The sequence below is a fragment of the Phyllostomus discolor genome, chromosome 5 (assembly GCF_004126475.2).
Source record: "Phyllostomus discolor isolate MPI-MPIP mPhyDis1 chromosome 5, mPhyDis1.pri.v3, whole genome shotgun sequence".
Lineage (NCBI taxonomy): Eukaryota > Metazoa > Chordata > Mammalia > Chiroptera > Phyllostomidae > Phyllostomus > Phyllostomus discolor.
In genome coordinates, this window is record NC_040907.2 from 88,981,900 (window position 1) to 89,007,955 (window position 26,056).

The following is a 26,056-nucleotide window of genomic DNA, read 5'->3' on the forward strand; positions in this document are numbered from 1 at the left end:
AGATTTTAACAGACTACCACCAATTTAAAGAAATGCTGCTCTGATGATGAATATATTTGTTAATTTTTGGTTCTTTAGTTCGTAGGTCAGTGCTCAATCCACTCAGCCACAGCAGCTAGGGCTATTTGCTAATTTTTGAAGCAGCATATTCCTTTTAAGGAGATCAGGACTAATTCACTATAATTAAATTATAATGCTGATGTTTGTGGATATAACAGACTATATTTGATTTAAAAAAATGACAATCCTAATCACTTAAAGCAAATCAACCCAGGTGATATCTGGCAGTGATTCATCTGTCCAGGCATTAAAATCATTTGGAATATACCTATGCCCAGTTCCCACCAGGTGTTTTAGCTTATTTGATCTGGGAGTAGAGCCTGAGCATTGGATAGTTTTAAAGAAGCATTCAAGGCAATTCTAATAAAGCAACCACAGGTGACAACCTTTTAAATAATGTTTATGGAATTCAGATGCCAGATTTTTTCTTGAACACAAATCAGATCAACTACTCAACTGAAATATAATTTTAAACTTTTTTGAATTTTAAAAATAACTGGGACAAAGCATTATGGCCAAAGTAATGCTTTGATATTGTTTTTAAAATATTAGGTCATTCTTTACTTTTATATTTTCACTACACCATGGTGAGTGGGCTGTTTTCTTGGTTCCAAATTAGGGGAGAGTCTAACTTTACTTCTCTTGAGTGTATGACAACATCCTCCTCCCTGACCAAATTTAAAACTTGACTGCATCACTCTGAAAAGTGAGAAAATTTTTTTATTATTCATTCTGCTTACAAACACTAGTGAAAAACAAAAGCAAACTTTTCAAAGTACAAATACCTATGCTGTCTTTCAATTATGTGGTAATGAATGAACCCTATAGAAAGTTCATATTTCTATAGGGCTAACTCATTACAGCAGGGTTGGAAGTGCTTAAGCTCTAGAGATAGCCAGCACAGTGTAAATAAAATTGGAGGAAGGATGAAGGAAGAAGCATATGAGAAATGAGAATGAGAAATGAGGATAATAAATGAGTGGGAAAACTGCAGAATTTAAAAACACCAATTTGGGAGTGTTTCAAGCTAAATCTCATTTTAATGAGAAAGTTTAATTTGGTACTTGATATATGTATGTATAGTTCATTTGGTGTACATTCAAAAATTTTTTGTGAATAAATCCTAAGCATTTCAAGGTTATTTTACTTGAATACTATAGCAATATCCTCCAAACTTTTTGGATATTTCTCACTAATTCCTTTATCCCCTGCTCCTCTTTCCCTAAATCAAAGAGATCTCTGAGAAAGGAAGATGAAAATCTGGTGATTCAGATAGTCCAGATATTCAGCAGACTAACTGTATGATTGAAGAATGGTCTTAATTTATAAAACTTCACATTTTTCTTCTTTCTAGTAGTCTAAGAAAGAAATGAATTCAGCAAGCCAAAGAGTAAAATAAAATATCAGTAAATGTTGACAAAATTAAAAACTAAGATTTCTCAACTTACTGTGCAATCTGGGAGTGAGATCTCTTGAGCCGCTGATCCGCACATTCGATAATTTCTTCATATGATGTAACCTTGAATAAATAAGCTAAACAAATTATTCTTGGATTAATTCTAGAATTTTTATTTAATTTTATTTATTTTTTTGCTTTAAAATCTCCACCAGCTAAAGTTCAATTAAATGACTCTCATCAATGAAAGTTTTACAATAGGCAAAACATCTTCCTTCTATTTTGAAAACAAATAGAAATGGAGACTTCTGGCCAACACAGAGGCATCGGTAGACACACTGAGCCTCCTCGCACAACCAAGATAGGGACAACAACAATTTAGAAATAGAATAACAACTAGAACTGACAGAAAATTGAACTGTATGGAAATCGGACAACCAAGAAGTTAAAATAGACCTATTCATCCCGACCGGTGGGGGGGCGGAGTCAGGCAGCAGGGTGAGGGTTGCGGTGAGCAGAGAACATTGGGACCGGGTGTGTAAGGCATCTAGAGCATGCAGGACTGCAGAGGGTGGACCCTGGGGGTGCAAGCAGCAGCTGGCAGACCCCAGCCGAGGAGTAGCAGCCAGCAGACCCAGCAAGGCGGTGATTGTGAAGCAAGGCACTACGTGAAACCCAGGATCCCAATGCTGGGAAATAGAGCCTTGGGGCACTGATTGAAAACACTTGTGGGAGTTGAGGCACAAGGAGAGACTCCCAGCCTCACAGGAGAGGTCGTTGGAAAGTCCCACAGGGTGCACAAGCCCACCCACATAGGAATCAGTACCAGAAAGGCCCAGTTTGCTTGGGGGAAGTGGCGGAAGGGACTGAGGTCCGACAGAGAGAGAAGCAGGAGCCATTGTTTCCTCTTGGACCCTGCCCCCACATACGGCGTCACAACCCAGTGACTGGGTTGCCCCACCCTGGTGAACACCTAAAGCTCCGCCCCTCATATGTAACAGGTACGACCAGACCAAAGGAAAAAAAAAAGATGCTCAAACAGAAGAAGAAATGAAAGCACCAGAACCGATCCTTTTAAGTGACCGAGAGATGCCCAACCTATTAGATGGACGGTTCAAAACACTGGTGATCAGGATGCTCACAGAATTGGTTGATTTTGGTCACAAATTAGATGAAAAAATGAAGGCTACGCTAAGTGAAATGAAGAAAAATGCACAGGGAACCAATAGTGATGGAATGAAAGCTGGGTCTCACATCAGTGGAGTGGACCAGAAGGAAGAAAGAAACGTACAATCAGAAAAGAATAAAGAAACAAGAATTCAAAAAAATGAGGAGAGGCTTAGGAACCTCCAGGACATCTTTGAATGTTTCAACATCTGAATTATAGGGGTACCAGAAGGAGAAGAGGAAGAGCAACAAATGGAAAACTTATCTGAAAAAATAATAAAGGAGAACTTCCCCAATCTGGCAAAGGAAATAGACTTTCAGGAAGTCCAGGAAGCTCAGAGAGTTCCAAAGACGTTGGACCCAAGGAGAAACACACCAAGGCACATCATAATTACATTAGCCAAGGTAAAAATGAAGGAGAGAATCCTAGAAGCAGCAAGAGATAAGGGGACAGTAACCTACAAAGGAGTTCCCAGCAGACTGTCAGCTGATTTCTCAAAAGAGACCTTGCAGGCAAGAAGGGGCTGGAAAGAAGTATTCCAAGTCTTGAAAGGCAAGGACCTATATCCAAGATTGCTCTATCCAGCAAAGCTATCATTTAGAATGTAAGGGCAGAGAAAGTGCTTCGCAGATAAGGTCAAGTTAAAGGAGTTCATCATCACCAGGCCCTTATTTTATGAAATGTTAAAGGGACTTATCTAGGAAAAAGAAGATAAAAAACATGTATAGTAAAATGACAGCAAACTCACAATTACTAACAACCACACCTAAAACAAAAACAAAAACTAACTAAGCAAACAACTAGAACAGGAACAGAACCACAGAAATGGAGATCACATGGAGGGTTAGCAAGAGGGGAGTGGGAGGAGGAGGGGGGGAAAAGGTACAGAGAATAAGTAGCATAGATGGTAGGTAGAAAATAGACAGGGGGAGGGCAAGAATAGTATGGGAAATGTAGAAACTAAAGAACTCATGACACATGGACATGAACTAAAGGGGGGAATGTGGGTGGGAGAGAGTGTGCAAGGTGGAGGGGAATAAAGGGGGGTAATGGGACAACTGTAATAGCATAATCAATAAAATATATTAAAAAAAGAAATAGAAATGGAACTATAATATATCTATTCAACATACAGAAAGTGAAGTATAAAAAAAATGGATAACTGTAGTGGATCAACTATGATCCAGTCATCTCTTAGACAAGCGGTACATATCTCAGCTAAGAGATATAGTCCATTTGGTCAAAGTTTATGCAGTTTAAAAAAACTTTATTAACAATTTATTAAGATATAATTCACATAGCATACAGTTGACCCATTTAAAATATAGTTCAATGGCTTTTCATGTATTCACAGATATGTGCATTCATCATCACAGTCAAGACTAAGACATTCTCCTTACCCCCAAAAGAAACCTCATATCTCTTAGTTGTCACTCCCACTCCCTCCATACTCCACATCCTGGTCAGCCAGTAATCTGCTTCCTGTCACAGATATGCCCATTCTGGATTGTTCAGATAAATGGAATCATATAATATGTTACTGGCTTCTTTCACATAGTATGATCTTTTCAAACATCATTTATGTTGTAGAAGCACTTAACAGTATTTGAATTATTTCCACTTTTTGACTACTATGAATAATGCTGCTTTAAACATTTGTGTACAGTTTTTGTGTGGACATATGTTTTCATTTATCTTGGATATATACCTAAGAATAGAGTTGCTGGGTCATACTGTAAAGTTTTTAAAATATAGAATCATGTAAAGAAAAACTCACATTTTTTTACATTTACTATTGTTTTGTATTAGTTTCAGTTGTAAAGCATAGTGATTAGATAATTATATACTTTACAAAGTGTTCCCCTGATATTTCCAGTACTCACCTAGCACCATACATAGTTATTACAGTACTATTGACTATATTTTATATGCTATGTTTACATCCCCATGACTATTTTGTAACTACCAATCTATAGTTCTCAATCCTTTCACCTTTTTCACCTAGCTCCCCAACCTCCTTTCCTCTGGCAACCATCAGTCTGTCCTTTGTATCTATGAGTCTGCTTCCTTTTTGTTTGTTAATTTATATTATTCTTTAGATTCCACATATAAGTGAAATAATATGGTGTTTATCTCTCTCTGACTGACTTACTTCACTTAGTGCAATAACCTCTAGTCCATCCACATTGTCACATAAGGTAAAATTTCATTCTTTTTTATTGCCAAGTAATATCCCATTGTACATATGTACCACAGCTTTTTTATCCACCCATCTATTGATGGGTTACTTGGATTGCTTCCATATGTTAATGCAGTTTCTGAAAGGCAAACTAGAACACTGAGTTGGCAAAATTTAAAATTACCCTCACAATGAAGTAGCAATATTAAGAAGTGAAGTTGCTGACAGCAGGATAGATATACACAATGTTCTTTTGTTAACTTTCAGCCAAAAGGCTAATGGGGACGTTTATAATGTCATTATGAAGTAAAAAAAAAATCAATATAAATGTGTTGTATCATCCCTCAGATTCTTTTTAGCTACAAAATTGTATTATTTTAATATTTGGAATAGTTTTTAACAGACAGATTTCTGTAAGAACATTTGTACCTTATTTATTAAATTGCCCAAATGTCTTTGATACTTGTCATTTTCTTCAATGAGTCTGGTACAGTGGCCTTCTTTTGACTCAAGAAGATTTCCCAATTTTGCAATCTATGGAGAAACATAAGTAAAAATATTAACCTGGAAACAGCCATGAAAGCATGGATGCTAAGAACAAGTAAGAACTGTGAGCTATACTTTATTCCAATATTCTTTCAAACTGTGTTTTATTGTAGGTGAATCAAGAGATGCTATGAACCAACAGAGACAGCAGAATGGTGGCTACCAGAGAGAAAGGCAGGTGGTGCAGAAAATGTTAAATGGAGTCCAATATGGGGTAACAGAAGATATGACTTTGGCTGGTGAACACACAATGCAATATATAGATGATGTATTATGGAACTTTACACTTGAAAGTGATACAATTTTATTAACCTATATCACCCCAGTCAAGTTAATAAAATTTTTTAAAAGTTGCTACGAACCAGATCCTAGTTAGACTGCATTTAGAATAGATGAGCAGAAATGATGTTTCAGCTTTTCTTTAACACTCTGCAACAACTATGCAAATAATTAAACACCCGTTGGTGAATACAAATATTTATTAGCCCCCGACTCTTCCCTACCTTCTTTCCATATATAACCAATGTAAAGACTTACTTACATCTGAGTAAACACTGTTGTTGTGCTTAACAACGTATTTTCAGCTGTGATAAATACTCTCACTGGCATAAATGACTGCCAGTTTTAAAAAAGGCTCAGCTCAATGTATGTCATATTCTGACCTATGGTTGAATTATTATTTGCAGGAAACCATTAAAAATTAAAATCTGTATCCTAAAAGTGACATCTAGGATTAATTATCAGGAAAGGGTGTTCACAATTTCCCTTAGCAGTTACCTTAATATTCAAAGCAATTACAACAGAAACAAAAAACCCCCCAGAAAATTACAACAGAAGAAAAACAACAGAAATATCCCCATTCAATAACCATGTTAAGAATGACCATCAATCTTTTAATGTCTTAAAATACTTACATGTCCCCAGGAAGCAAAGACTAACAAATTCACTTCAGAAATAGCAACTTTTTTCTTTCCTATGTAGATGAATTAATGGGGTGATTTCAAATCAGTGGTCCTACTGAACTGACTGCATACATTATTTAAACTAGGGAGTACAGATATTATCACCTCAATTTAACAGATGAAACCAAGGTGAAGAGAATTTAAAGGATTTTTGAAAGGATATGTCTAGAAGTGGAAAATGTTTATCAACCATTAGCATAAAGCTTTTTCTATTCTGTTCCTTTGCATCCCATCTCCTCACTCTTGGAGGGTACAGCTCCACTCTTAGCTTCACATAACTCATGATGTTCTACTGCAGCAGCATGGAATTCCTCCTCACTTCTCTTTTTCATTATAGACTTCATGGAATTCTTTAAGAAATTCATAGTTTGAATTTATTTAATAGCTTTCCAGATCAAAGTAATAACTCTTATATGTCCTGGATTGAATTTTTTATTTGCTAAACTCAGATTAAAGAAAGAAGAGCATAGAATTTCTTAAAGTATTTATTTTTTAGATAAAGGGATAGCTTTGTAAACCAGTGTTTGGATTATAATGAAAATGAATGTAAAATTTTAAGTTTTTGCTAAAGAATATTAAGTTTAACTGCTTTGAGAGTATAATGGACATACAATAAGCTGCACATATTTAAAGAGCACAACTTGATAAACTGTTACATATGTATACAATTATGAAACCATCACCACAATCAAGACAGCAAACATATCCATTACTGCCCCTCCCACCAAAGTTTCCTCTTGCCACTTGGTAATCCCTCCCTAGTGCCTGCTTTTCTTTTCTGACTCCCACACTCTGTGCTAGCCCAGGAAAACGCTGATCTGCTTTCTGTCGCCATTGATTAGTCTGTATTTTCTGGAGTTTCGTATAATGGAACCAAACAGTATTTACTTGTCTGTCTCTTTTCACTCAGCATAATTATTTTGAGATTCATCTAGGTTGCCTGTGTGTAAGAAATTCATTCTTAAAAAAAAAACAAAACAGTAAGGCCCTGGCTGGTATAGCTCAGTGGGTTGGGTGCCAGCCTGCAAACCAAAGTGTTACTGGTTCCATTCCCAGTCAGGGCACAAGCCTGGGTTGTGGGTCAGGTCCCCAGTAAGGGGTGTGTAAGAGGCAACCACACATTTGATGTTTCTTTCCCTCTTTTCCCTGCTGTCTCAAAATAACTAAATAAAAATCTTTTAAAAAATGTTTAAAAATTATGTCATTGTATGGTTCATCCATTCATCTCCTGTAAACAGCTGAATTGCTTTCAGTTTTTGGCTATTAGAAATAACGCTGCTAGGAACCCTCATTTGCAAGTCTTTGTATAAACATATACTTTCATTTCTCTTGGGTAAATACCTAGGAGTAGAATTGTGGTAGGTGTGTGTTTAACTTTTTAAGAAACTGCCCAAATATTTTCCAAAGTAGTTCTACCATTTTATGTTCTCATCAGCATTGTATAAGAGCTGGAATTACTCTACATCCTCACCAATCCCTGTTATGATCAGTCTTTCTGTCCCCTGCCCCCCACCCCAGATCAGGAGGTGAACCCATGGCATAAGAATCCATGGCATTGAAGCTGGAGAGGAACTCTCACAGTCTCCTCCAAGGTCTGGATTCTATTGGGCTACTGAACTATTCCCCTAAACATTCCTTCCCAGCTTTCACTCAACTGAAGCACCTATTTTCCCCTCAACTCCCAAGTTAACATCTTCCTCTGTACCCTCATGGGTTTCACTGACTGATCAAACTGTGGTATGTTTGTCATTCACTCTCCCAGCTACTCGTTCCTCAGCTATGTCCCCTTCATAGTTTTCAGCTCCCCAAATGCCAGAAATGTTTGTCCCATCTTTTTTGTATATACATCTTTTGACCACCTTCATTTATATTTCCTACTCCCCTCCCCCTCCACCCCTTCCTGCAACTACCAACAACCTGTTCTCTATATTTGAGCTTGGTTTTCTGCTTGCTGCTGGTTTTTTTTTTTTTTTTTAGATCCCACATATAAGATCAACCATACAGCATTTATCTTTCTCTGACTTATTTCACTTAGCATAATGATCTTGTGGATCATATGATCATCCTATTTTTAATTTTTGAGGAATCTTCATATTGTTTTCCATAGAGGCTGATACAATTTATACTCCCAGCAACAGTGCACAAGAATTCCCTTTTCTCCACATCCTTCCCAATATGTGTTACTTCCTGTCTTTTTGATAACAGCCATTCTAACAGGTGCGAGGTGATATATCTCTGTAGTTTTGATTTACATTGCCCTGATGATTAGTGAGGTTGAGCACCTTTTCATGTACTTGTTGGCCATCTGTATGTCTTATTTGGAAAAATGTCTATTAGATCTTCTGCCCATTTTCAATGGAGTTTGTTTTTGCTTTGATTTGCATGAGTTTCCCATATATTTTGGATATTAATCCCTTATCAGATATATGATTTGCAAATATTTTCCTCTCATTCAATAGGTTGTCTTTTCATTTTGTTGATTTCCTTTTCTGTGCAGAAGCTTTTCAGTATGATGTAGTCCCACTTGTTTTTTTTTTTCTTTGTTGCTTTTACTTTTGCTGTCAGATTTAAAAAATTGTCACCAAGACCCATGTCAAGAAACTTACTACGTTTTCTTCTAGAAGTTTTTAAAAATATTTTATTATTTAGCTATTAGGTTGTCCCAATTTTTCTCCTTTACCTCCTTCTACCCAGTTCCCCCAAAGGTGTATGGTTTCAGATATTATGTTAAAGATTTAGTCCATTTTGAGTTGATGTTTGTGATTGGTATAAGAAAGATATTGAAGCCCTGGCTGGCGTAGCTCAGTGGATTGCGCGCGGGCTGGGAACCAAAGTGTCCCAGGTTCGATTCCCAGCCAGGGTACATTCCTGGGTTGCAGGCCAGAACCCCCAGCAACCGTACACTGATGTGTCTGTCTGTCTGTCTGTCTGTCTCTCTCTCCCCCCCTTCCCTCTCTAAAAAAAAAAATAAAAATCTAAAAAAAAAAAAAGAAAGATATTGGTCCAGCTTCATTCTTTAGCATGTGGCTGTCCAATTTTCCCAACACCATTTATTAAAGAGACTGTCCTTTTCCCCATTGTATATTCTCAGCCCTTTTGTTGGAAACTTATTGACCAGATATGGGTGGGTTTATTTCTGGGTTCTCTATTCTATTCCATTGATCTATGTGTTTCTTTTTATAACATTACCATGTTGTTTTAATGACTATAGCATGGTTAAATAGAGTTTGAAATCAGGGAGCATAATGTCCCCAGTTTTGTTCTTCTTTCTTCAGGTTGTTTTGACTGTTTGGGGTCTTTTGTGTTCCATATAAATTGTAGGATTGTTTGTCTGGTTTCTGTGAAAAATGCCATGGGAATTTTCATAGACATTGCATTGAATCCATACACTGCTTTGAATAGTATGGACATTTTAATAATATTAATTTTCTTCCAACCCATGAGCATTAAGTATTTTTCCATTTATTTACATCTGCTTCAGCGTCTTAATGTCTTCCATTCAGTCTTTTAAATATGCATTCTAATAGGTGTGTAGTGGTATTCATTGTGGTTTTAATTTACCTCCTAAGATGATATCTTTTCATGTGTTTATTTGTCATCTATGTATCTTCTTAAGGAAGTGTCTGCTAAAATCTTTTTGCCCACTGTTTTTTATTTTGTATTAGTTTCAGGTGTAAAGTATAGTGGTTAGACAATGATATACTTTACAAAATGTTCCCCTAATATTTCCAGTACTCCCATCTAATACTATACATAGTTATTATAATATTACTGACTATTGCCTATGCTGTACTTTACATCCCCATGACTATTTGTGACTACCAATCTGTATTTCTTAATCCCTTCACCATTTGCACCCAGTCCCCAAATCCCCTTCTGCTCTGGAAACAATTAGTCTGTTCTCTGCCTCTGTTTGTTTATATTATTTAGATTCCATGTATATGGGAAATCATATAGTATTCGTCTTTCTCTGACTTACTTTACTTAGCATCCCTTAGGTCCATCCATTCTGCCACGAATGGCAATATTTCATTCTTGTTATGTTTTCCCACTTTTCTAATTGGGTTATTTTCTTATTATAGAGTTTTGAGGGTTCTTTACATATTCTCAATACAAGTCCTTTATCAGATCTGTCACTTGCAAATATTTTCTTCCAGTTTGTGACTCCTCTTTTCATTAAGAGCTCAATATTTTAAAGTTTGTTTATTTACTTTTTTGGTGGCCTGATTTTTTAAAATATATTTTATTGATCATGCTATTATAGTTGTCCCACTTTTACCCCCTTCATCCGTCTCCATCCATCCTGCTGCCCACTTCACGATGAATCCCTTCATTGTTGTCCATGGATACTTCATATGTATTCTTTGACTAATCCCTTCACCTTCTTTCAATCTGTGCCACCACCCTCTCCCCTCTTACAGTTGTCCATCTATTCCATGATTCAATGCCTCTGGTTCTATTTTCTTTTTTTAAAGTATATTTTATTGATCATGCTATTAGAGTTGTCTGATTTTTCTCCCCTTTATTCCCCTCTGCCCTGCACCCCCCTCCAACCAGCATTCCCCACCCTAGCTCATGTCCATGGGTCATACATATAAGTTCTTTGGCTTCCACATTTCCTATACTATTGTTAGCCTCCCCCTATTTTCTACCTACCACTTATGCTTCTTAGTCCTTATAACTTTTCCCTCATTCTCTCCTCTCCCCCTCCCTGCTGATAACCTTCCATTTGCTCTCCATTTCTGTGATTCTGTTCCTGTTCCAGTTGTTTGCTTAGTTTGTTTTTGCTTTTGGTTCAGTTTTTGACAGTTGTGAGTTTGTTGTCATTTTACTGTTCATATTTTTTATCTTCTTTTTCTTTGATAAGTCCCTTTAACATATTATATAATAAGGGCTTCACGATGATGAATTTCCTTTAACTTGACCTTATCTGGGAAGCATTTAAACTGCCCCTCCATTCTAAATGACAGCTTTGCTGGATAGAATCATCTTGGATGTAGGTCCTTGCCTTTTATGACTTGGAATACTTCTTTCTAGTCCCTTCTTGCCTGTAGGGTTTCTTTTGAGAAATCACCTGATAGTCCTATGGGAACTCCTTTGTAGGTAACTGTCTCCTTATCTCTTGCTGCTTTTAAGATTCTCTCCTCATCTTTAATCTTGGGTAATGTAATTATGATATGCCTTGGTGTGTTCCTACTTGGGTCCAACTTCTTTGGGACTCTCTGAGCTTTCTGGACTTCCTGGAAGTCTATTTCCTTTGCCAGATTGGAGAAGTTCTCCTTCATTATGTTTTCAAATAAGTTTTCAATTTCTTGGTCTTCCTCTTCTCTGGCACCCTTATGATTTGGATGTTTGAAGGTTTAAAGTTGTCCCAGAGGTTTCTAAGCCTCTCCTCACTTTTTAAAAAATTCTTATGTCTTCATACTGTTCCAGTTACATGTTTATTTATTTCCTTCTGTTCCAAACCATTGATTTGAGTCCCAGTTTCCTTCTCGTTACTGTTGGTTTCTGTATATTTTTCTTTACTTCACTTTGCATAGCCTTCACTTTTTCCTCTATTTTGTGACCATACTCAACCAATTCTGTGAGCATCCTGATTACCAGTGTTTTGAACTGTGCATCTGATAGGTTGGCTATCTCTTCATCACTTAGTTCTATTTTTGGAGCTTTGATCTGTTATTTCATTTTGGCTATATATTTTTTTGTCTGGCATGCCTGTTATGTAGCAAGGGGCGGAGCCTTAGGTATTCACCAGGGTGGGACAACCCACTTTGCTGTGTTTTGGTGCTGTATGTGGGGGAGGGGTCCGAGAGGAAACAACGGAGCTTGTTCAGCTCTCAGTCACTTCTGCTGCTAACCACTAGAAAATTGGGCCCAACTGGTGCTGATTCACAGGTAGGTGGTTTTGTGTACATTCTAGGACTCTGTGGGTCTCTCCAGCAAACTCGACTGTGAGGCTGGGAGTTTCTCTTCCCCCTCCTCAACCCCCTCAGGTTTTTTCAGTCACAGGCTTTGAGGCTTTATTTCCCCACACTGGAGCCCTGGGTTGTGCAGTCTGTCTCACTCCTCAGTAGTTCCTCCCAGTGTATCTGTACGGAAATGTGGGGACTACCTGCTACACCAGCCGCCATTTTGCTGTGAGTCCTCTCCACCTGGCTGCCCACCTCTGCCCCTCCTACCAGTCTGGATGAATGTTTCTTCTTTAACTCCTTGATTGTTGGACTTCCATACAGTTTGATTTTCTGTCAGTTATGGTTGTTTTTTTGTTTTTAAATTTGTTGTTCTTCTTTTGGTGGTGCAAGGAGGCACAGTATGTCTACCTAAACCTCCTCCTCTGTTTCCAATAGCTTACATTCTTCAATGAAGAACTCTCCTTCATCAATTATTTGGTTTCTCTGAAACAGTTTGTACAAGAAAGATGGTAGCAACATTTTTAAAGTTACACAGTATGTCTCATACACTCCCATTTGTCTCTTTTTTCTCATTCTAGTTTCCCAACATTGGGAAGATTAAGGTCCACTCTCTTCATATTTTACATCTGAAGCACAGAACTGCTAATGAATGACAGAATTTATTAGGTGCTCTTCTATTAAATGCCTATGCTCCTATTTTACTGGTTTTCAAGACCCAACTCTCATCCTCTTTACAAAGTTTCCCATGATTTTCCCACTTGGATGTCATCTGTTCTTTCTTTGAACTCATCATTCTACATACATCTCCTCTCTTAGATACTAGTCACTGTATCTCTTTTTAAGGAACTTTCCCTTTACTCTTTGTAAATAATTATTTATGTATTTTATCTTCTTTTCTAGATTCCTTAGAAACAGGGGCTCTGTTTGATTTAGCTTTCTCTCTCCCTAGTGACCAGTGTTTCTTAACTTTTTGTGGGAAGTCAATTACTTTTTAATGAAAAAAAATAATGAATTAGAAAAGAAATATTTAAGCCTTTACAGCAATGGACTTTTTCTTCTTTTAAAGGTAAATGGGGCTTTCTTGGGTCCTCTCTTCTAAGATCACCCCCCAAAAGAAGGAACAATGGTGTGCTGAAACAGGCCACGTCCATGTGCAGCCTATTCACTGCACCAGCTATGCCCAATGTGTCCCCACCAAGAAACACAGTAGAGGCAGCAGCTGTTACAGATGTTTCTGAAGCGAGTGTCTTCAATGCCTATGTGCTTCCCAAGCTGTATGTGAAACTACATTACTGTGTGACTGTGCTATTCACAGCAAGGTAGTCAGGAATCATTCTCATGAAGTCCAGAAGGATTGAACACTCCCACCCCAATTTAGACCTGTTGGTGCTACTAAAGCCCATGTAAGGTGCTAAATCCTAAGGACTGAAGAAATATTCTCTGGAAAAAAATAAAATGGAAGTTATACTTAAAAAAGATCAATGGGTATGTTCTAAATTTAGCATATATGCATATTTTTAATAATTTAGAAGTATAATAGACTTCTTTAAATAACTGCTATTAAAAATATATTAGGTTAATTAACCACCTTTTCATTATAGTGGGATCCAAATGGATTGTAACTCTGTAGCTACCAATATCCAAATGGACTGGTAACTATCTAGTTACCAATATCATATTTTCATTTTCTTCTAACATATTTTTCCTGTTTATTTGCCTTTAGTTTTTTCCAGCTTTACTGAGATATAATTGGCATACAGCATTGTGTAAGTTTAAGGTATACAATTTGTTGATTTGATACATTTATATACTGCAAAATGACTCCCACCATTCCATAAGCTAACACCTTCATTAAGTTATATAATTACTATTTCTCTTCTGCAGTGATGCCCTTTTCTTTAGGTGCCATCTAAAGTAAACTATGAGTTCTGTTTCTCAAAGCACCTCTTAATCATGGTGGTTGTAAACAACTATCACTGTACGAATGGTGGTAGCATATACAACAATGTAAATATGCTTTACTCACTATAAAAAAATTGCACATATTTTTTTATTTCTACACTTTGAAAGAAATTAATCTGATTAGTCTAAATAGAAATCAGATGGGACATTATGTAAAATTTCAAAACCTGAAAATGTAAAAGTTCAGCTCTCTACTTTGTAGGTGAATAACACTGCCACAATACCAGTGTGTGACCATTTTAATGAGCAAATTTCTTAAACTTGTTAATAAAATGGTGTTATATGTAAAAATGATAGCAAAGCAACAAAAAGTTTTTCTTACCAAGATATTAAGCTCTTCATTTAGACTGTGGTACTTATCCAGTTTGGCTCCCAATAAGGTAGGCACATCTCTGACTTCATTTGAATTCACACTCTTGGCTTCATTTGAATCGAAGTCTGTAACCTGAGATTCAATATATTTGTGCTCACTTCTAATACTTTCACACTACTTTGAGCATTTAAAAATAAATACTTTATTAGTGAAACAAAGAGATTTTCAGTGGCTACAATAATAAAAGTGTAGAACTTAGAGCTAGAAGGATTTAAACAAATTACCAAAAGAATATAAACATCTGAAATTATATTTTTGCATATTAAAGACAGTACGTAGTAAATGTTAAACTCACGTCAATCACCTGATCTTGGAATGCTTTTTCATTAGCAATTAACTCTCTAAAAGTTGCAATTCTATCTTTATGTTTCTGTAGCTAGGAAAAAAAAGCATTTTACATTTCAGAGAAGAAGAGTAAATAAAACTACATTCTGTAACATTTATAATAAAACCATCAAACCATGCAAAGTTCAATTCCTGGTCTCCCAAAAGACATGCTGTTGTGACAGCTTTTGTCCAGAAAAAGAGTTCATATAGCAGGCTTGAGGCTGCTATCCTTAGAAAGGCCTGCTAGCCAAGCTGCCCTCTGAGTGTATCTGGGAACTTGAATTGTGGGAGGGTCTCCATCCTTTCCTGATATGAATGGCTCATTGTGCCTAACATATTTGTATGAAGAATGTGGTTTATGCTGAATACCTCTTTCTACCTGGAGGGTTTATCATTTTGGTATGTGCTAGGCAGAAGGTGCTTATGTGAACAGCCCCCAGTAGAAACCCTGGGCACTGGGTCTCAAATGGGTCTCTCTGGTAGACAATATTTCACATGTGTTGTCATAACTCACTGCTGGGGGAATGAATCCTATGAGCCTCCACTGAGGGAGGATGGATGCAAGCTTGAATCTGGTTTCTTTTGCACTTTTTCTGTTTGTTCATTTTGATTTGTATCCTCTCACCATAATAATACATCATAGCTGTGAGTACACTGTATGCTGGATACCTTGAGTTCCAGTGAATCCCTGAACTTGAAGGTGAGCTTGGGATCTCTAGGGAGCTTATCCTAATGTTCCACTGTTTTTACAATCAGGCTATTAAAACTCTTCTTTAAAGAAAAAAAACTAGTCAACTTTTCTACATGCAACTTATAATCATTTCTTATTTGTTCATTTTTTCCTTCAGTATAACAATAAATCTTAATATTCAAACACTGCCAAATATCAGTGAAGTGTGCTGCACAGAATATTTTTTATTATGAACAATTTCCAATATTTCTTAAAAAACAGAGAAAAAACTTTAATAAACCACCATGTAACTATCATCTAGCTTCAACTATTAATAGCTAATAGCCAATCTTGTATCATTTATATTCCCAACCACTTCATTCTTTCTCCATACCCTTCACCAAATCAAATCATAGACATCACATAATCTCATCTGCCAATATTTCAGGAATTACACAGAAATTTACCAAAAGAGCATGAATATCTGAGATTGTATTTTTATACCATACCGCTCCAACCCTCAACTGGGCTTATTTTTGAAGATGGGTTTAAGAAGTGGAGGCCAGTAATTTCTGTGCATTTTTGTTTATTTCTTGATCCTTTTCTCTACAGGTTAGCTAGGAGACCAAAGAGTTTCCTCAGAATACCTGCAACACTGATTTTCTCTCTTCTCAGTTCACAGAAGTGATTTCCTGATAGCACGGAACTAAGTTTGTTGTAATAATTCAAGATTTCAGATTTAAGTATGTTTTATTCTTTTAGCTAGATAAATTTGTCACTTTTGTATTCCTCTCAGATTAAAAATGTCACAAGTTAACATTCTGTTATCACCATCCCTATCTAACTTCCTCTCTCCGTGTTTTTTTATCCTCACCCGAGGACATGCTTATTGATTTTAGAGAGGCGGGGAACAGAGGGAGAGGGAGAGAAACATCCATCAGCTGCCTCTTGTATGTGCCCCAACCAGGGACCAAACCCACAACCTAGGTGCACCCTGACCAGGAATTGAACCAGCAACCTTTCAGTTTATGGGACAACACTCCAACCAACTGAGCCATACCAGCCAAGACTTAACTTACTCTCTTAATTTTATTTTTTAATCTCTGTAACACTATACCAAGAAAAGAATAATTGAAGAAATTTCAAGAGCCTCTTCCTTACCCTTGTTCCACATGAAAAATAAAATTATTTGTTTTCAGTTTGTACATTATTCCAAGTGATAAAGTTTGTAATCACTATAAAAATGACAAAATACACTATTCTTCAGAAATCAGTAATGCCATGCAAAAGTGAAAAAATAATCATACCAAAATTTTTGGTAGATGAACAAGACTTTCTAATACAGACCTACATTATTATACAAGTCAAATGTTCCACAATATATCTCCTTAGTGAGAGCCATAGTAAAGATAATCTGGTCCACAAAAACAATTCTTATTTTATTTTTTATTTCTTACAGAGAAGAGAAGGGAGAGAGAAATACAGGGAAAGAAAGATTGACTGTTGCCTTCCATAAGCACCAGGGAGAGAGCCTGCAACCCAAGCATGTGTCCTGACTGGTGACCTTTTGGTTTGCAGGACAATGCCCAGCCAACTAAGTCACACCAGCCAGGGTGCACAAAAACAATTCTTTTAAAAAAAATCCAAATTTTAGGATTCTCTTTTTTAGGATACATTTATACTACCTTTTACTTTGACTATTTTTTCACTAAAAATAGTACAATTTTTATCTTTATTAAAATTTTTTTAATTGAGAGAGAGACAGATACTGATTTGTTGTTTTGCTTATTTATGCATTCATTGTTCTAGTCTTGTATGTGCCCTGACGGAGAATTGAACCTGCAACCTCAGCACATAGGGATGATGCTCTAACCAACTAAGCTACCCAATCAGAGTGATATAATTTTTAGAACAAAGAATACATACAGTACCTCTTCATCTAAATTTTTCTTTTTAAGATGGAAACTCTTCAATTTTTGCAGCATTGTATCACTAACTTTCTCACTTTCTTTGAAATGTTCAGCAGTAAGATTGCTGATGTCCTAAAGATAACAGTTTGAGAAGCTAGTTTAAAATGTTTTCAGTAAAGTTAAAAGGGAAAAACAAATGAAACAAATCTCCCTCCCAAAATAAGTGATCAAACCAAAGAAGGTTAAATAATATTGAACTCAATTCTTTAATTACTCATCATGAGACATCCAATAAAGGGTTAGTGTGGAAAGATTTCATATAGATTTATACTTGTACATAAATTGTTATTGGGAGAGGTTAATATAATCACTGGGAGGTTAATATTCATTTATAATAACTATACATGCTCATGCATTCATACATTCACCCCTTCCTAACCTAGTTAGTTTACGAATTCAAATTCTAGACAAATTATTGTAACTGATACTAAAATAATCAGACATCCTCAATACAATAAAACTCTAGAATGAAGGTACTTGTACCAAAATAACCTAAGGATCAAAAGTGCATGCACAGGAGTCAGACTGCCTGGGAGATTCTGCCTGAGCTCAACCATTTTATCGTATGTGACTTTGGACAAGAAACTCAATGATTCTAAGCCTTGGTTTATTTATCCATATTTTTTAAAAGCCTGATAAAAAATATAAAGAATCATGTAAGAGCTAATCCATGAGAAGCAGTAAACCTGAATGGCTTCAAGAACAGGTTGGGAAGTCAGCAAATATTTGCCTATTAGAAGCTTAATCAGTGTGAGGTATATGGGACATACAGCATACCAGGTCTCTCATCTTCAAGGCTTATGTCCTGGTGGGGTGGGAGACAGAATAAACAAATGTAATATTGGTACTGAGAAGATCTATACTTCATTACTGAGAGGTCTGGTAGAGGAGAAGCAGTCAGCAAATAAAACTGAGAAAGAACAGTTGCCATCAGCGAGATGGGAGAAAACCAAGCAAATATGGTGAGTAAGCATACATTTGAAGGACAAGGTGCAGTGAAAAGTTTTGCAGCCAAGAAGATACTGTGCCACAATCAAATCCCAATATTTAAACACACAACTTTAGGTAGATATAGTCTGTGGGCCACTACTTTGTGAGCTCTGCATAAAACACATAGCTCGGTGTGTCACATTCAATAAATGCTAGTGTTCATCACATCTGAACTAAGACAAAATAGAAATAAGGCTTGTGCTGGATCGGGAACATCACAAACCTATGCCATCAAACTTTGGCTCAGATGGGTGCACTTAAGATCAAAGAAATGTAAATAGAAGAAAGGTAGAAGAAAGAGAGCTAGCTATTTTGAGAAACTATCAAGTGTCACGTCCTTTAATATGTTCTCATTAAACGTGGTGCTCCTTACCTTCCAGGGTAGCAGCAAGTATCATTCCACTACATATGAGGAGGAAACTAAGGTAAAGTTACTTGGCCCAGTCACATACCCAGTAAGTAGTGAAGTCAGGATTCAAACTCATCTGATACTTACTTCATTTTCATTCTACTAATGTACACAGCTCCACACTGTCCTCCCCTTTGCCCCAAAGCAATATTTTTAGATTGGGTAAATAGTAAACAGCTCATTAATGGGAACAATAACTTATCCATAGGAGCAGACAGATCCAGAGTGTAAGACTACTGCTCTGAAAGAGCTTTCCTGAAAATGGGAAGTGCTAAATGAAGAGTTAGGAGTCTTTATTTTTTATCTTATTACATTACTATACTGTAGACTTGTGGGATTTAGGTGTTGAAGAAGAAAGCAATAGGTGGAAGAAAAGGCTGATTGGTTGGTTTAAGGGTCTTTATTTTATCTTCCATTATTTTATTTCATGACTTAATTCTGTCACCTCCCATTGCCTCTTTTGGTTTAAGTCCAACCTCGGTAATTTCTCCCTCACCCAATAAAAATAACCATTTGTTAAAATTACCTGGCATGTGAGAAGTCTTGTCATCAGAGCCATAAGATTGTGAATTTTGAAGGCCGGCTGGAAAGTCCTTTTCACATCTGGGGGATTCAGGCTCTCTTCTTCATAAGGTGAGTAATTCAGGAACAAATTAGAATGTATCATCTTTGCATCCTATGTGTACACAATTCGGATTTGTCACAATAAGACAGAATCCGGGTTACTTTTAAAGTAAAATGCTGACTAAAATACCACTCCTAAAAGCTCTGGATTGTGGTTCTCAAACTTTTTGATTCTCAGTACCCCTTTATATCCTTAAAAATTATTGAGGACCTCAAAAACATCTTGTTCGTGTAAGTTATATCTATTAATATTTACTGCATTAGAAATTAAAAGTGAGAACATTTAAAAATATTTACTTTTAAATAACAATAACTCTATTTTGTCAATATAAATAAAAATTTAATAAAATATTGCTGCATTTTCAAAAAAAAAATGAAAAGAGTGGGACTGTTACGTTTTTTGCAAATGTTTTAACACTGGCTTGATGAAAGACAGCTGGCCTCTGTATTTGCTTCACACATTCTATCAGCCATGAAAACAATTACATCACATGTCACTTAGTTTTTGGAAAACTCCACTGTATACTTGTCGAAGGATGAAAGTGAAAAAGGCAATAACATCTTTATATTACTATGAAAATATTTTTGACCTCACAAACACTCTCAGACCACACTTTGAGAAAATGGACCTAGAGTTAATAAAAAGCAAAACTAAAAGCAGAGTAAGGATGATTTGGGGATACTAAAGAAATTGATTAGTTAAGAGAAAACAAAAAATTTTACACTATTTTTTAAAAAGCTCAAGAAAAAGTTCATATACTGTGATAAACTTCTGTACATTTACACTAATTCGTTCAGAGTTTACTGCTTTAAAAACTATTATGATTTGGTTAGCAGCTAAACTTAATGTCATCTTTGCTTATGTTAGTGGTTCTCAGAGTGTGATTCCTGGACTAGCAACATCAGTGAGACCTAAGATCTTGTCAGAAATGCACATTCTTAGGCCCCACCACACACCTTCTGAATCAGAAACTCTGGGTTGGGCCCCGACAATCTGCATTTTCACAGCTGATGTTGATGAATGCTAAAGTTTAAGAACCACTGGCTTAGATAATTCTTCCTTCTTTCTGGAGAAAAGATGACAGAGAAAATTTTTTAAACAGAGACAGTGGTTTCCTAAGAATCATTAAAAATAGAATTATTTACCGTACTTGCCAACAGTATGTGCGAGTATATGTACTGATTACAGATTCATGAAAGAGAGTCCACCCAGTACATTTTCAAGGCAAAAGATCAGCTCAAGGTATAACAAATATAAAAAATAAACTTAGACATTTTTCTTGTTCCGATTAGCCTTCTTTCTAAGTAGTCAAAGTTCTTAAGATCATACTACTATTTTAAGGCAGGTCTATACAACTGAAATAGGTTTACTCTCTCTTGTGAAAGTTACTACTTCCAGGACATGCTTCCAGGTTCTTGGCTGCCAAAACAGCCATTTGAACTGCAGAGAATACCAAATTACAGTCCCTTGAAAAATATTGATATGAGGCTCTCATACTCTCACAGTTTTTAATTGATGTTAACTAGACTTACTGTGATCATTTTACAATGTATACAAATACCAAACCATTATGTTGTACACCTGAAACTAATGTTATCAATTGTATCTCAATAAAAATGTTTATAATTTTACAAAATTAATGTGATATAGGTTGGTAAACCAAATATCCAATTATATTATTTACTTTTATTGTTGAAAAGATTAAAATCCCCACTTAGAAAAATCCTTTCTCAAAGAATGCTTCAGATTATTGGTCAGAGGTAGCCAAAAATTTCCAACATTAATTTTCATCTTTACCATAACAATCACAAGAGACTTGAAATGGCTGTTCTTTAATATAAGTACCCAAGAACCAAAGTAACTTCTCCAAACCTGCGGTTCATTTTCCATTCTTTCTGCTTAATAATTCTTTCTGCAAAAAAAATTATCATGCCTAAAGATGCATCACCAGATTACTGGAAACCCCTGAAATTCTGCATTAGAGATTCTGAATTTGTGACAGTACCTTTGAGGTATTTGATTTCATTACTTCCTCTAAGTGCTCCTTTAGCTGAGCTATCTCAAATTTAGGGGCATAATTTTGCTCCTCGCTCCTTGCAACCTGCTGCTGAAGTTTTGCATTTTCATTTTTTACTTCATTGATCTTCTGCTGAAGCTTTGTATTCTTGGCCCTTTCACTTTCAGATACAAATTGCACATTTTTAAATTGAGCTACTAATTTCTCAAGTCTACATTTCAGTTCCTGTCTTTCTTCTAGGTTTTCCTTTTCACGTTTCTGAAATTCCTCCTGTAAAGACAGGAACTCTTGTTCTCGGGACTCTTTTTCCCTTTTCAGTAAGTCCAAAGCAGAAGTGGTGGCATTTTCCAATTCTCCTTTGAGTTGCTGTAGTCTCTCTACCTCTTCTTCTTTCTTGCTTAAGGCTTTGCCCATCTCTATGTACTGACTAACAGTTTCATTTTTTTGTTGCATTTCAGTTACGTACCTTTCCTGTAGACAAACATAATTTTCCTTGATCCTCTTAAGCTCTATCTGTAAGATTTCCTTTTCTTTTCTAGATTCCTGAAGATGTTTTTGGGTGTTAGTTAAAATGTCATGTAAATTCTGCAATGTCTTGTCAGTTTCACTTTTCTCTATCATTACTCTGTATTTGTCTTCAATTAATGCTTCGACATTTTCCTTTAGCTTATTTATAATATCAACCAACACCTGCTGCTTGTTAGTCTTCGCCAGTAATTCTTCAACTTTCTTCTCTAAATACATGTTTGTACACTGTAGGTTTTGGATCAGAGTTTGCTGCTTTTTGTTAGTATGTTTTAATTTCTGTAAGACTTCATTTAAAGCCATATCCTCTTCCAGAGGCTGTAAGTTTTCCAAGCTTTGCTCTGCCTCAGGTATCTCACAATCCTCCCAAGATGCCCCACCACTCCAAGCAATGCCTGCAGGAGAACAAGTTGACACAATCTCTAGACCCTCCATGTCCTCCACTGCGACTTCCTTTTGGTGACTGACTGACATCTCAGGAATCTCCCCAGAATTCTGTATCCCTTTTGAAGAAACTGCAACCTATAAATTAAGAATAAGAGTGAAAGAGTAGAATTACCTTGAACTTTGAAGTTAGAGCTGGCTTTGAATGGTAGATCCCTAGTTTGGTGTCCTCAGCCATAAAATAACTACACATACTTCCAATAATAACACCTACTTAACAAAAACACTTAAGTATTAATTGCTAAATGTACGTATAGCATCTAACAGCATAGCAGAGCACAAACAACAGGTGTATGATAAAAATATGTATCCTATTTACTTTTACAAAGAAATTAAACGCTGATAATCTCACCATCTTCTCTGATACAAAATTTTCTGGACACATATAACATTCATTCTTTGACTTCACATAAATTAAAACAAATTTATAAACTACCCTACAGACTCTGAGGCCTCTTTTGAATCCTTTTTTCATTCTTCATTAAACCATTATCTCATTGTGCTATGACTCTCGTAAACATTAGAATGCTAGGTGAACATGTCCTGTGGTTGATTTCTGCCCAAAATACAGGTTTGGGGTGGGGAGTTAAAAAGGACAGTACGTTGTAGTAAAACAAAGCTGAAATGAATATTACATTAAAAAAAACAGTAAAAGGACTTCCAGTCAAGATGGAGGTGTAGGTAGACACACTGTGCCTCTTCCCACTACCAAAATAAGGTCAGCAACAATTTAGAAATAAGATAACAACCAGATGTGACAGAAGATTAAACTGTATGGAAGTCAGACAACCAAAGAGTTAAAATAGACACGTTCATCCAGCTAGGCAGAGAGGGGTTGCGGCACAAAAAGTGGTGGCACCAGACGCGTAAGGCATCTGGACACAAGACCCCAGTGGGCAGACCCTAGGCACACAGGCAGCTGGCAGACTCAGTGAGGCTGAGACTGTGAAGCGAGGCACTGCGTGCAAGGCACCTGGCTGTCTGGGCCACATTTGCGCACAGATAAACCAGGTGAAATTGGACAGTGAGACCGACTGTGCAACCCAGGGTCCCAGCACCAGGAAACAGAACTTCAAGACACTGATTGAAAACACCTGTGGGGATTGAGGTGCAGGGAGATTCCCAGCCTCAAAGAAGAGTGCGTGGGAGAGACCCACAGTGTCCTAGAACATACACAAGCCCACCCACAAGGGAATTAGCACCACAAAGTCCCACTTAGCTTGAGGGAAGTGGCAGAAGGGACTTAAATCTGACAGAGAGAGAAGCAGGCACCATTGTTTTCTCTTGGACCCTGCCCCCACATACAACGTGGCAACACAGCAACTGGGTTGCCCCACCCTGGAGAACACCTAAGGCTCCACCCCTCACTACATAACAGGTGCAACCAGACCTCCCGCCCCCCCCCCCCAAAATGGCTCAAATGGAAGTACAAATCAAAGCCCCAGAGCCAATACTTTTAAGTGACCAAGAGATAGCCAACCTATCAGATACACAGTTCAAAGCACTGGTGATCAGGATGCTCACAGAATTGGTTGAATTCAGTCACAAATTAGATGAACAAATGAAGGCTATGATAAGAGAAATGAAGGAAAATGAACAGGGAACCAATAGTGATGGGAAGGAAACTGGGACTCAAAACAATAGAGTGGACCAGAAGGAAAAAAGAAATAAGCAAACAGAAAAGAATGGAGAAATAATTTTAAAAAATGAGAAGAGGCTTAGAAACCTCCAGGACATCTTTAAATGTTCCAATATCTGAATTATAGGGGTACCAGAAGGGGAAAAAGAGCAACAAGTGGAAAAGTTTTTTGAACAAATAATAAACGAGAACTTCTCCAATCTGGCAAAGGAAATAGACTTCCAGGAAGTCCAGGAAGCTCAGAGAGTCCCAAAGAAGTTGGACCCAAGAAGAAACACACCAAGGCACATCATAATTACATTAGCCAAGGTAAAAATGAAGGAGAGAATCCTAGAAGCAGTAAGAGATAAGGAGACAGTTACCTAAAAAGCAGTTCCCATCAGACTATTAGCTGATTTCTCAAAAGAGAGCTTGCAGGCAAGAAGGGGCCGGAAAGTAGTATTCCAAGTCTTGAAAGGCAAGGACCTCCATCCAACACTGCTCTATCCAGCAAAGCTTTCATTTAGAATGGAAGGGCAGATAAAGTGCTTCTCAGATAAGGTCAAGTTAAAGGAGTTCATCATCACCAAGCCCTTACTTTATGAAATGTTAAAGGGACTTATCTAGGAAAATGAAGATAAAAAACATGTACAGTAAAATGACAGCAAACTCACAATTACTAACAACCACACCTAAAACAAAAACAAAAACTAACTAAGCAAACAACTAGAACAGGAACAGAACCACAGAAATGGAGATCACATGGAGGGTTAGCAAGAGGGGAGTGGAAGGAGGAGAGAGGGGGAAAAGGTGGTACAGAGAATAAGTAGCATTGACGGTAGGTAGAAAATAGACAGGGGGAGAGCAAGAATTATATGGGAAATGTAGAAGCTCAAGAACTTATGACACACATGAACTAAAGGGGGGAATGTGGGTGGAAGAGGGTGTGAAGCGTGGAGGGGAGTGAAGGGGGAAAATGGGACAACTGTAATAGTGTAATCAGTAAAATATTTTTAAAAAACAGTAAAAGGTATTTATAGGAGTGGGCTGTATCACTTTCTAGAATTTAGATGTTGGACCCCTATATTTTCTATTTTACTTTCCTAATCCTCACCCAGGGATATGTTTACTGATGAGACAGACAGACAGACAGACACATCAGTGTGAGAGACAAACATCCATCAGTTTCCTCCTGTACACACCTTGCCTGGGGATCAATCTCACAACCTAGGCATGTGCCCTGACCAGGAATGGAACTTGCAAACTTTTGGTGCATGGGATAATGCTCCAACCAACTGTGCCACCTGCCCAGGGCTGAACCTCTGTATTTTAATGTTTCTTCATTGTTCTAGGATAAAGACAACTATCCCTACTGGAACCTACAAGGTTCTAATATCTGATCTTGATATTTGATCCATGCTACTCTCCATCTTCATCTACTACATCCCTGTTGCTCCCTCCAACTCAGCAACCATGGTCTTCTTTCAGGACCTAGTAGGGACCATGCTCCCTGCAGCCATGGAGTTTTTGCACATTACTTCTGCATGGAAGGCTCTTCTAACCCCAGTTAACGAATTAACTCCAACTCATCTTACAGAGTTCAGCTCAATTCCCACTACATCTGGGAAGCCTTCCCCAAACTCTCTGAGCAAGGCTGTAAGACACCTACCTTACTTTTATTTGCAGCACCAATCATTGCTGCAAGTTTGTATGTAATTTTACATAATGTTAAATATAGTGTATTTACATACACTTTAGTTTTTAAAAGATTTTACTTACTTTTGAGAGAGAGGGGAACGGAGAGGGAAAGAGAGGGAGAGAAATATCAGTGTGCAAGAGAAGCTTCAATTGGTTGCCTCTTGCATGCCCCCCAACTAGGGGTCTGGCCTTCAACCCTGGCCTG

General features: G+C 37.1%; 1 protein-coding gene across 11 annotated transcripts in view; it reads right to left on the reverse strand.

Moving 5' to 3' along the window:
- The window catches only part of CAGE1 (cancer antigen 1), a 50,891-nt gene that overhangs the window by 14,991 nt on the left and 9,844 nt on the right, over window positions 1-26,056 (reverse strand). For 6 of the 11 annotated variants that reach the window (XM_036026528.1, XM_036026533.1, XM_028513326.2 and 3 more), the window contains 7 exons: window positions 21,555-22,613; window positions 19,451-19,600; window positions 17,487-17,597; window positions 14,854-14,934; window positions 14,508-14,630; window positions 5,233-5,337; window positions 1,509-1,579 (listed from right to left, as the gene is read on the reverse strand). In XM_036026528.1, the coding sequence (XP_035882421.1) occupies window positions 1,509-1,579; window positions 5,233-5,337; window positions 14,508-14,630; window positions 14,854-14,934; window positions 17,487-17,597; window positions 19,451-19,600; window positions 21,555-22,613 (1,700 nt within the window). The other 5 variants (XM_036026530.1, XM_036026531.1, XM_036026532.1 and 2 more) reach the window with 5 other exon arrangements.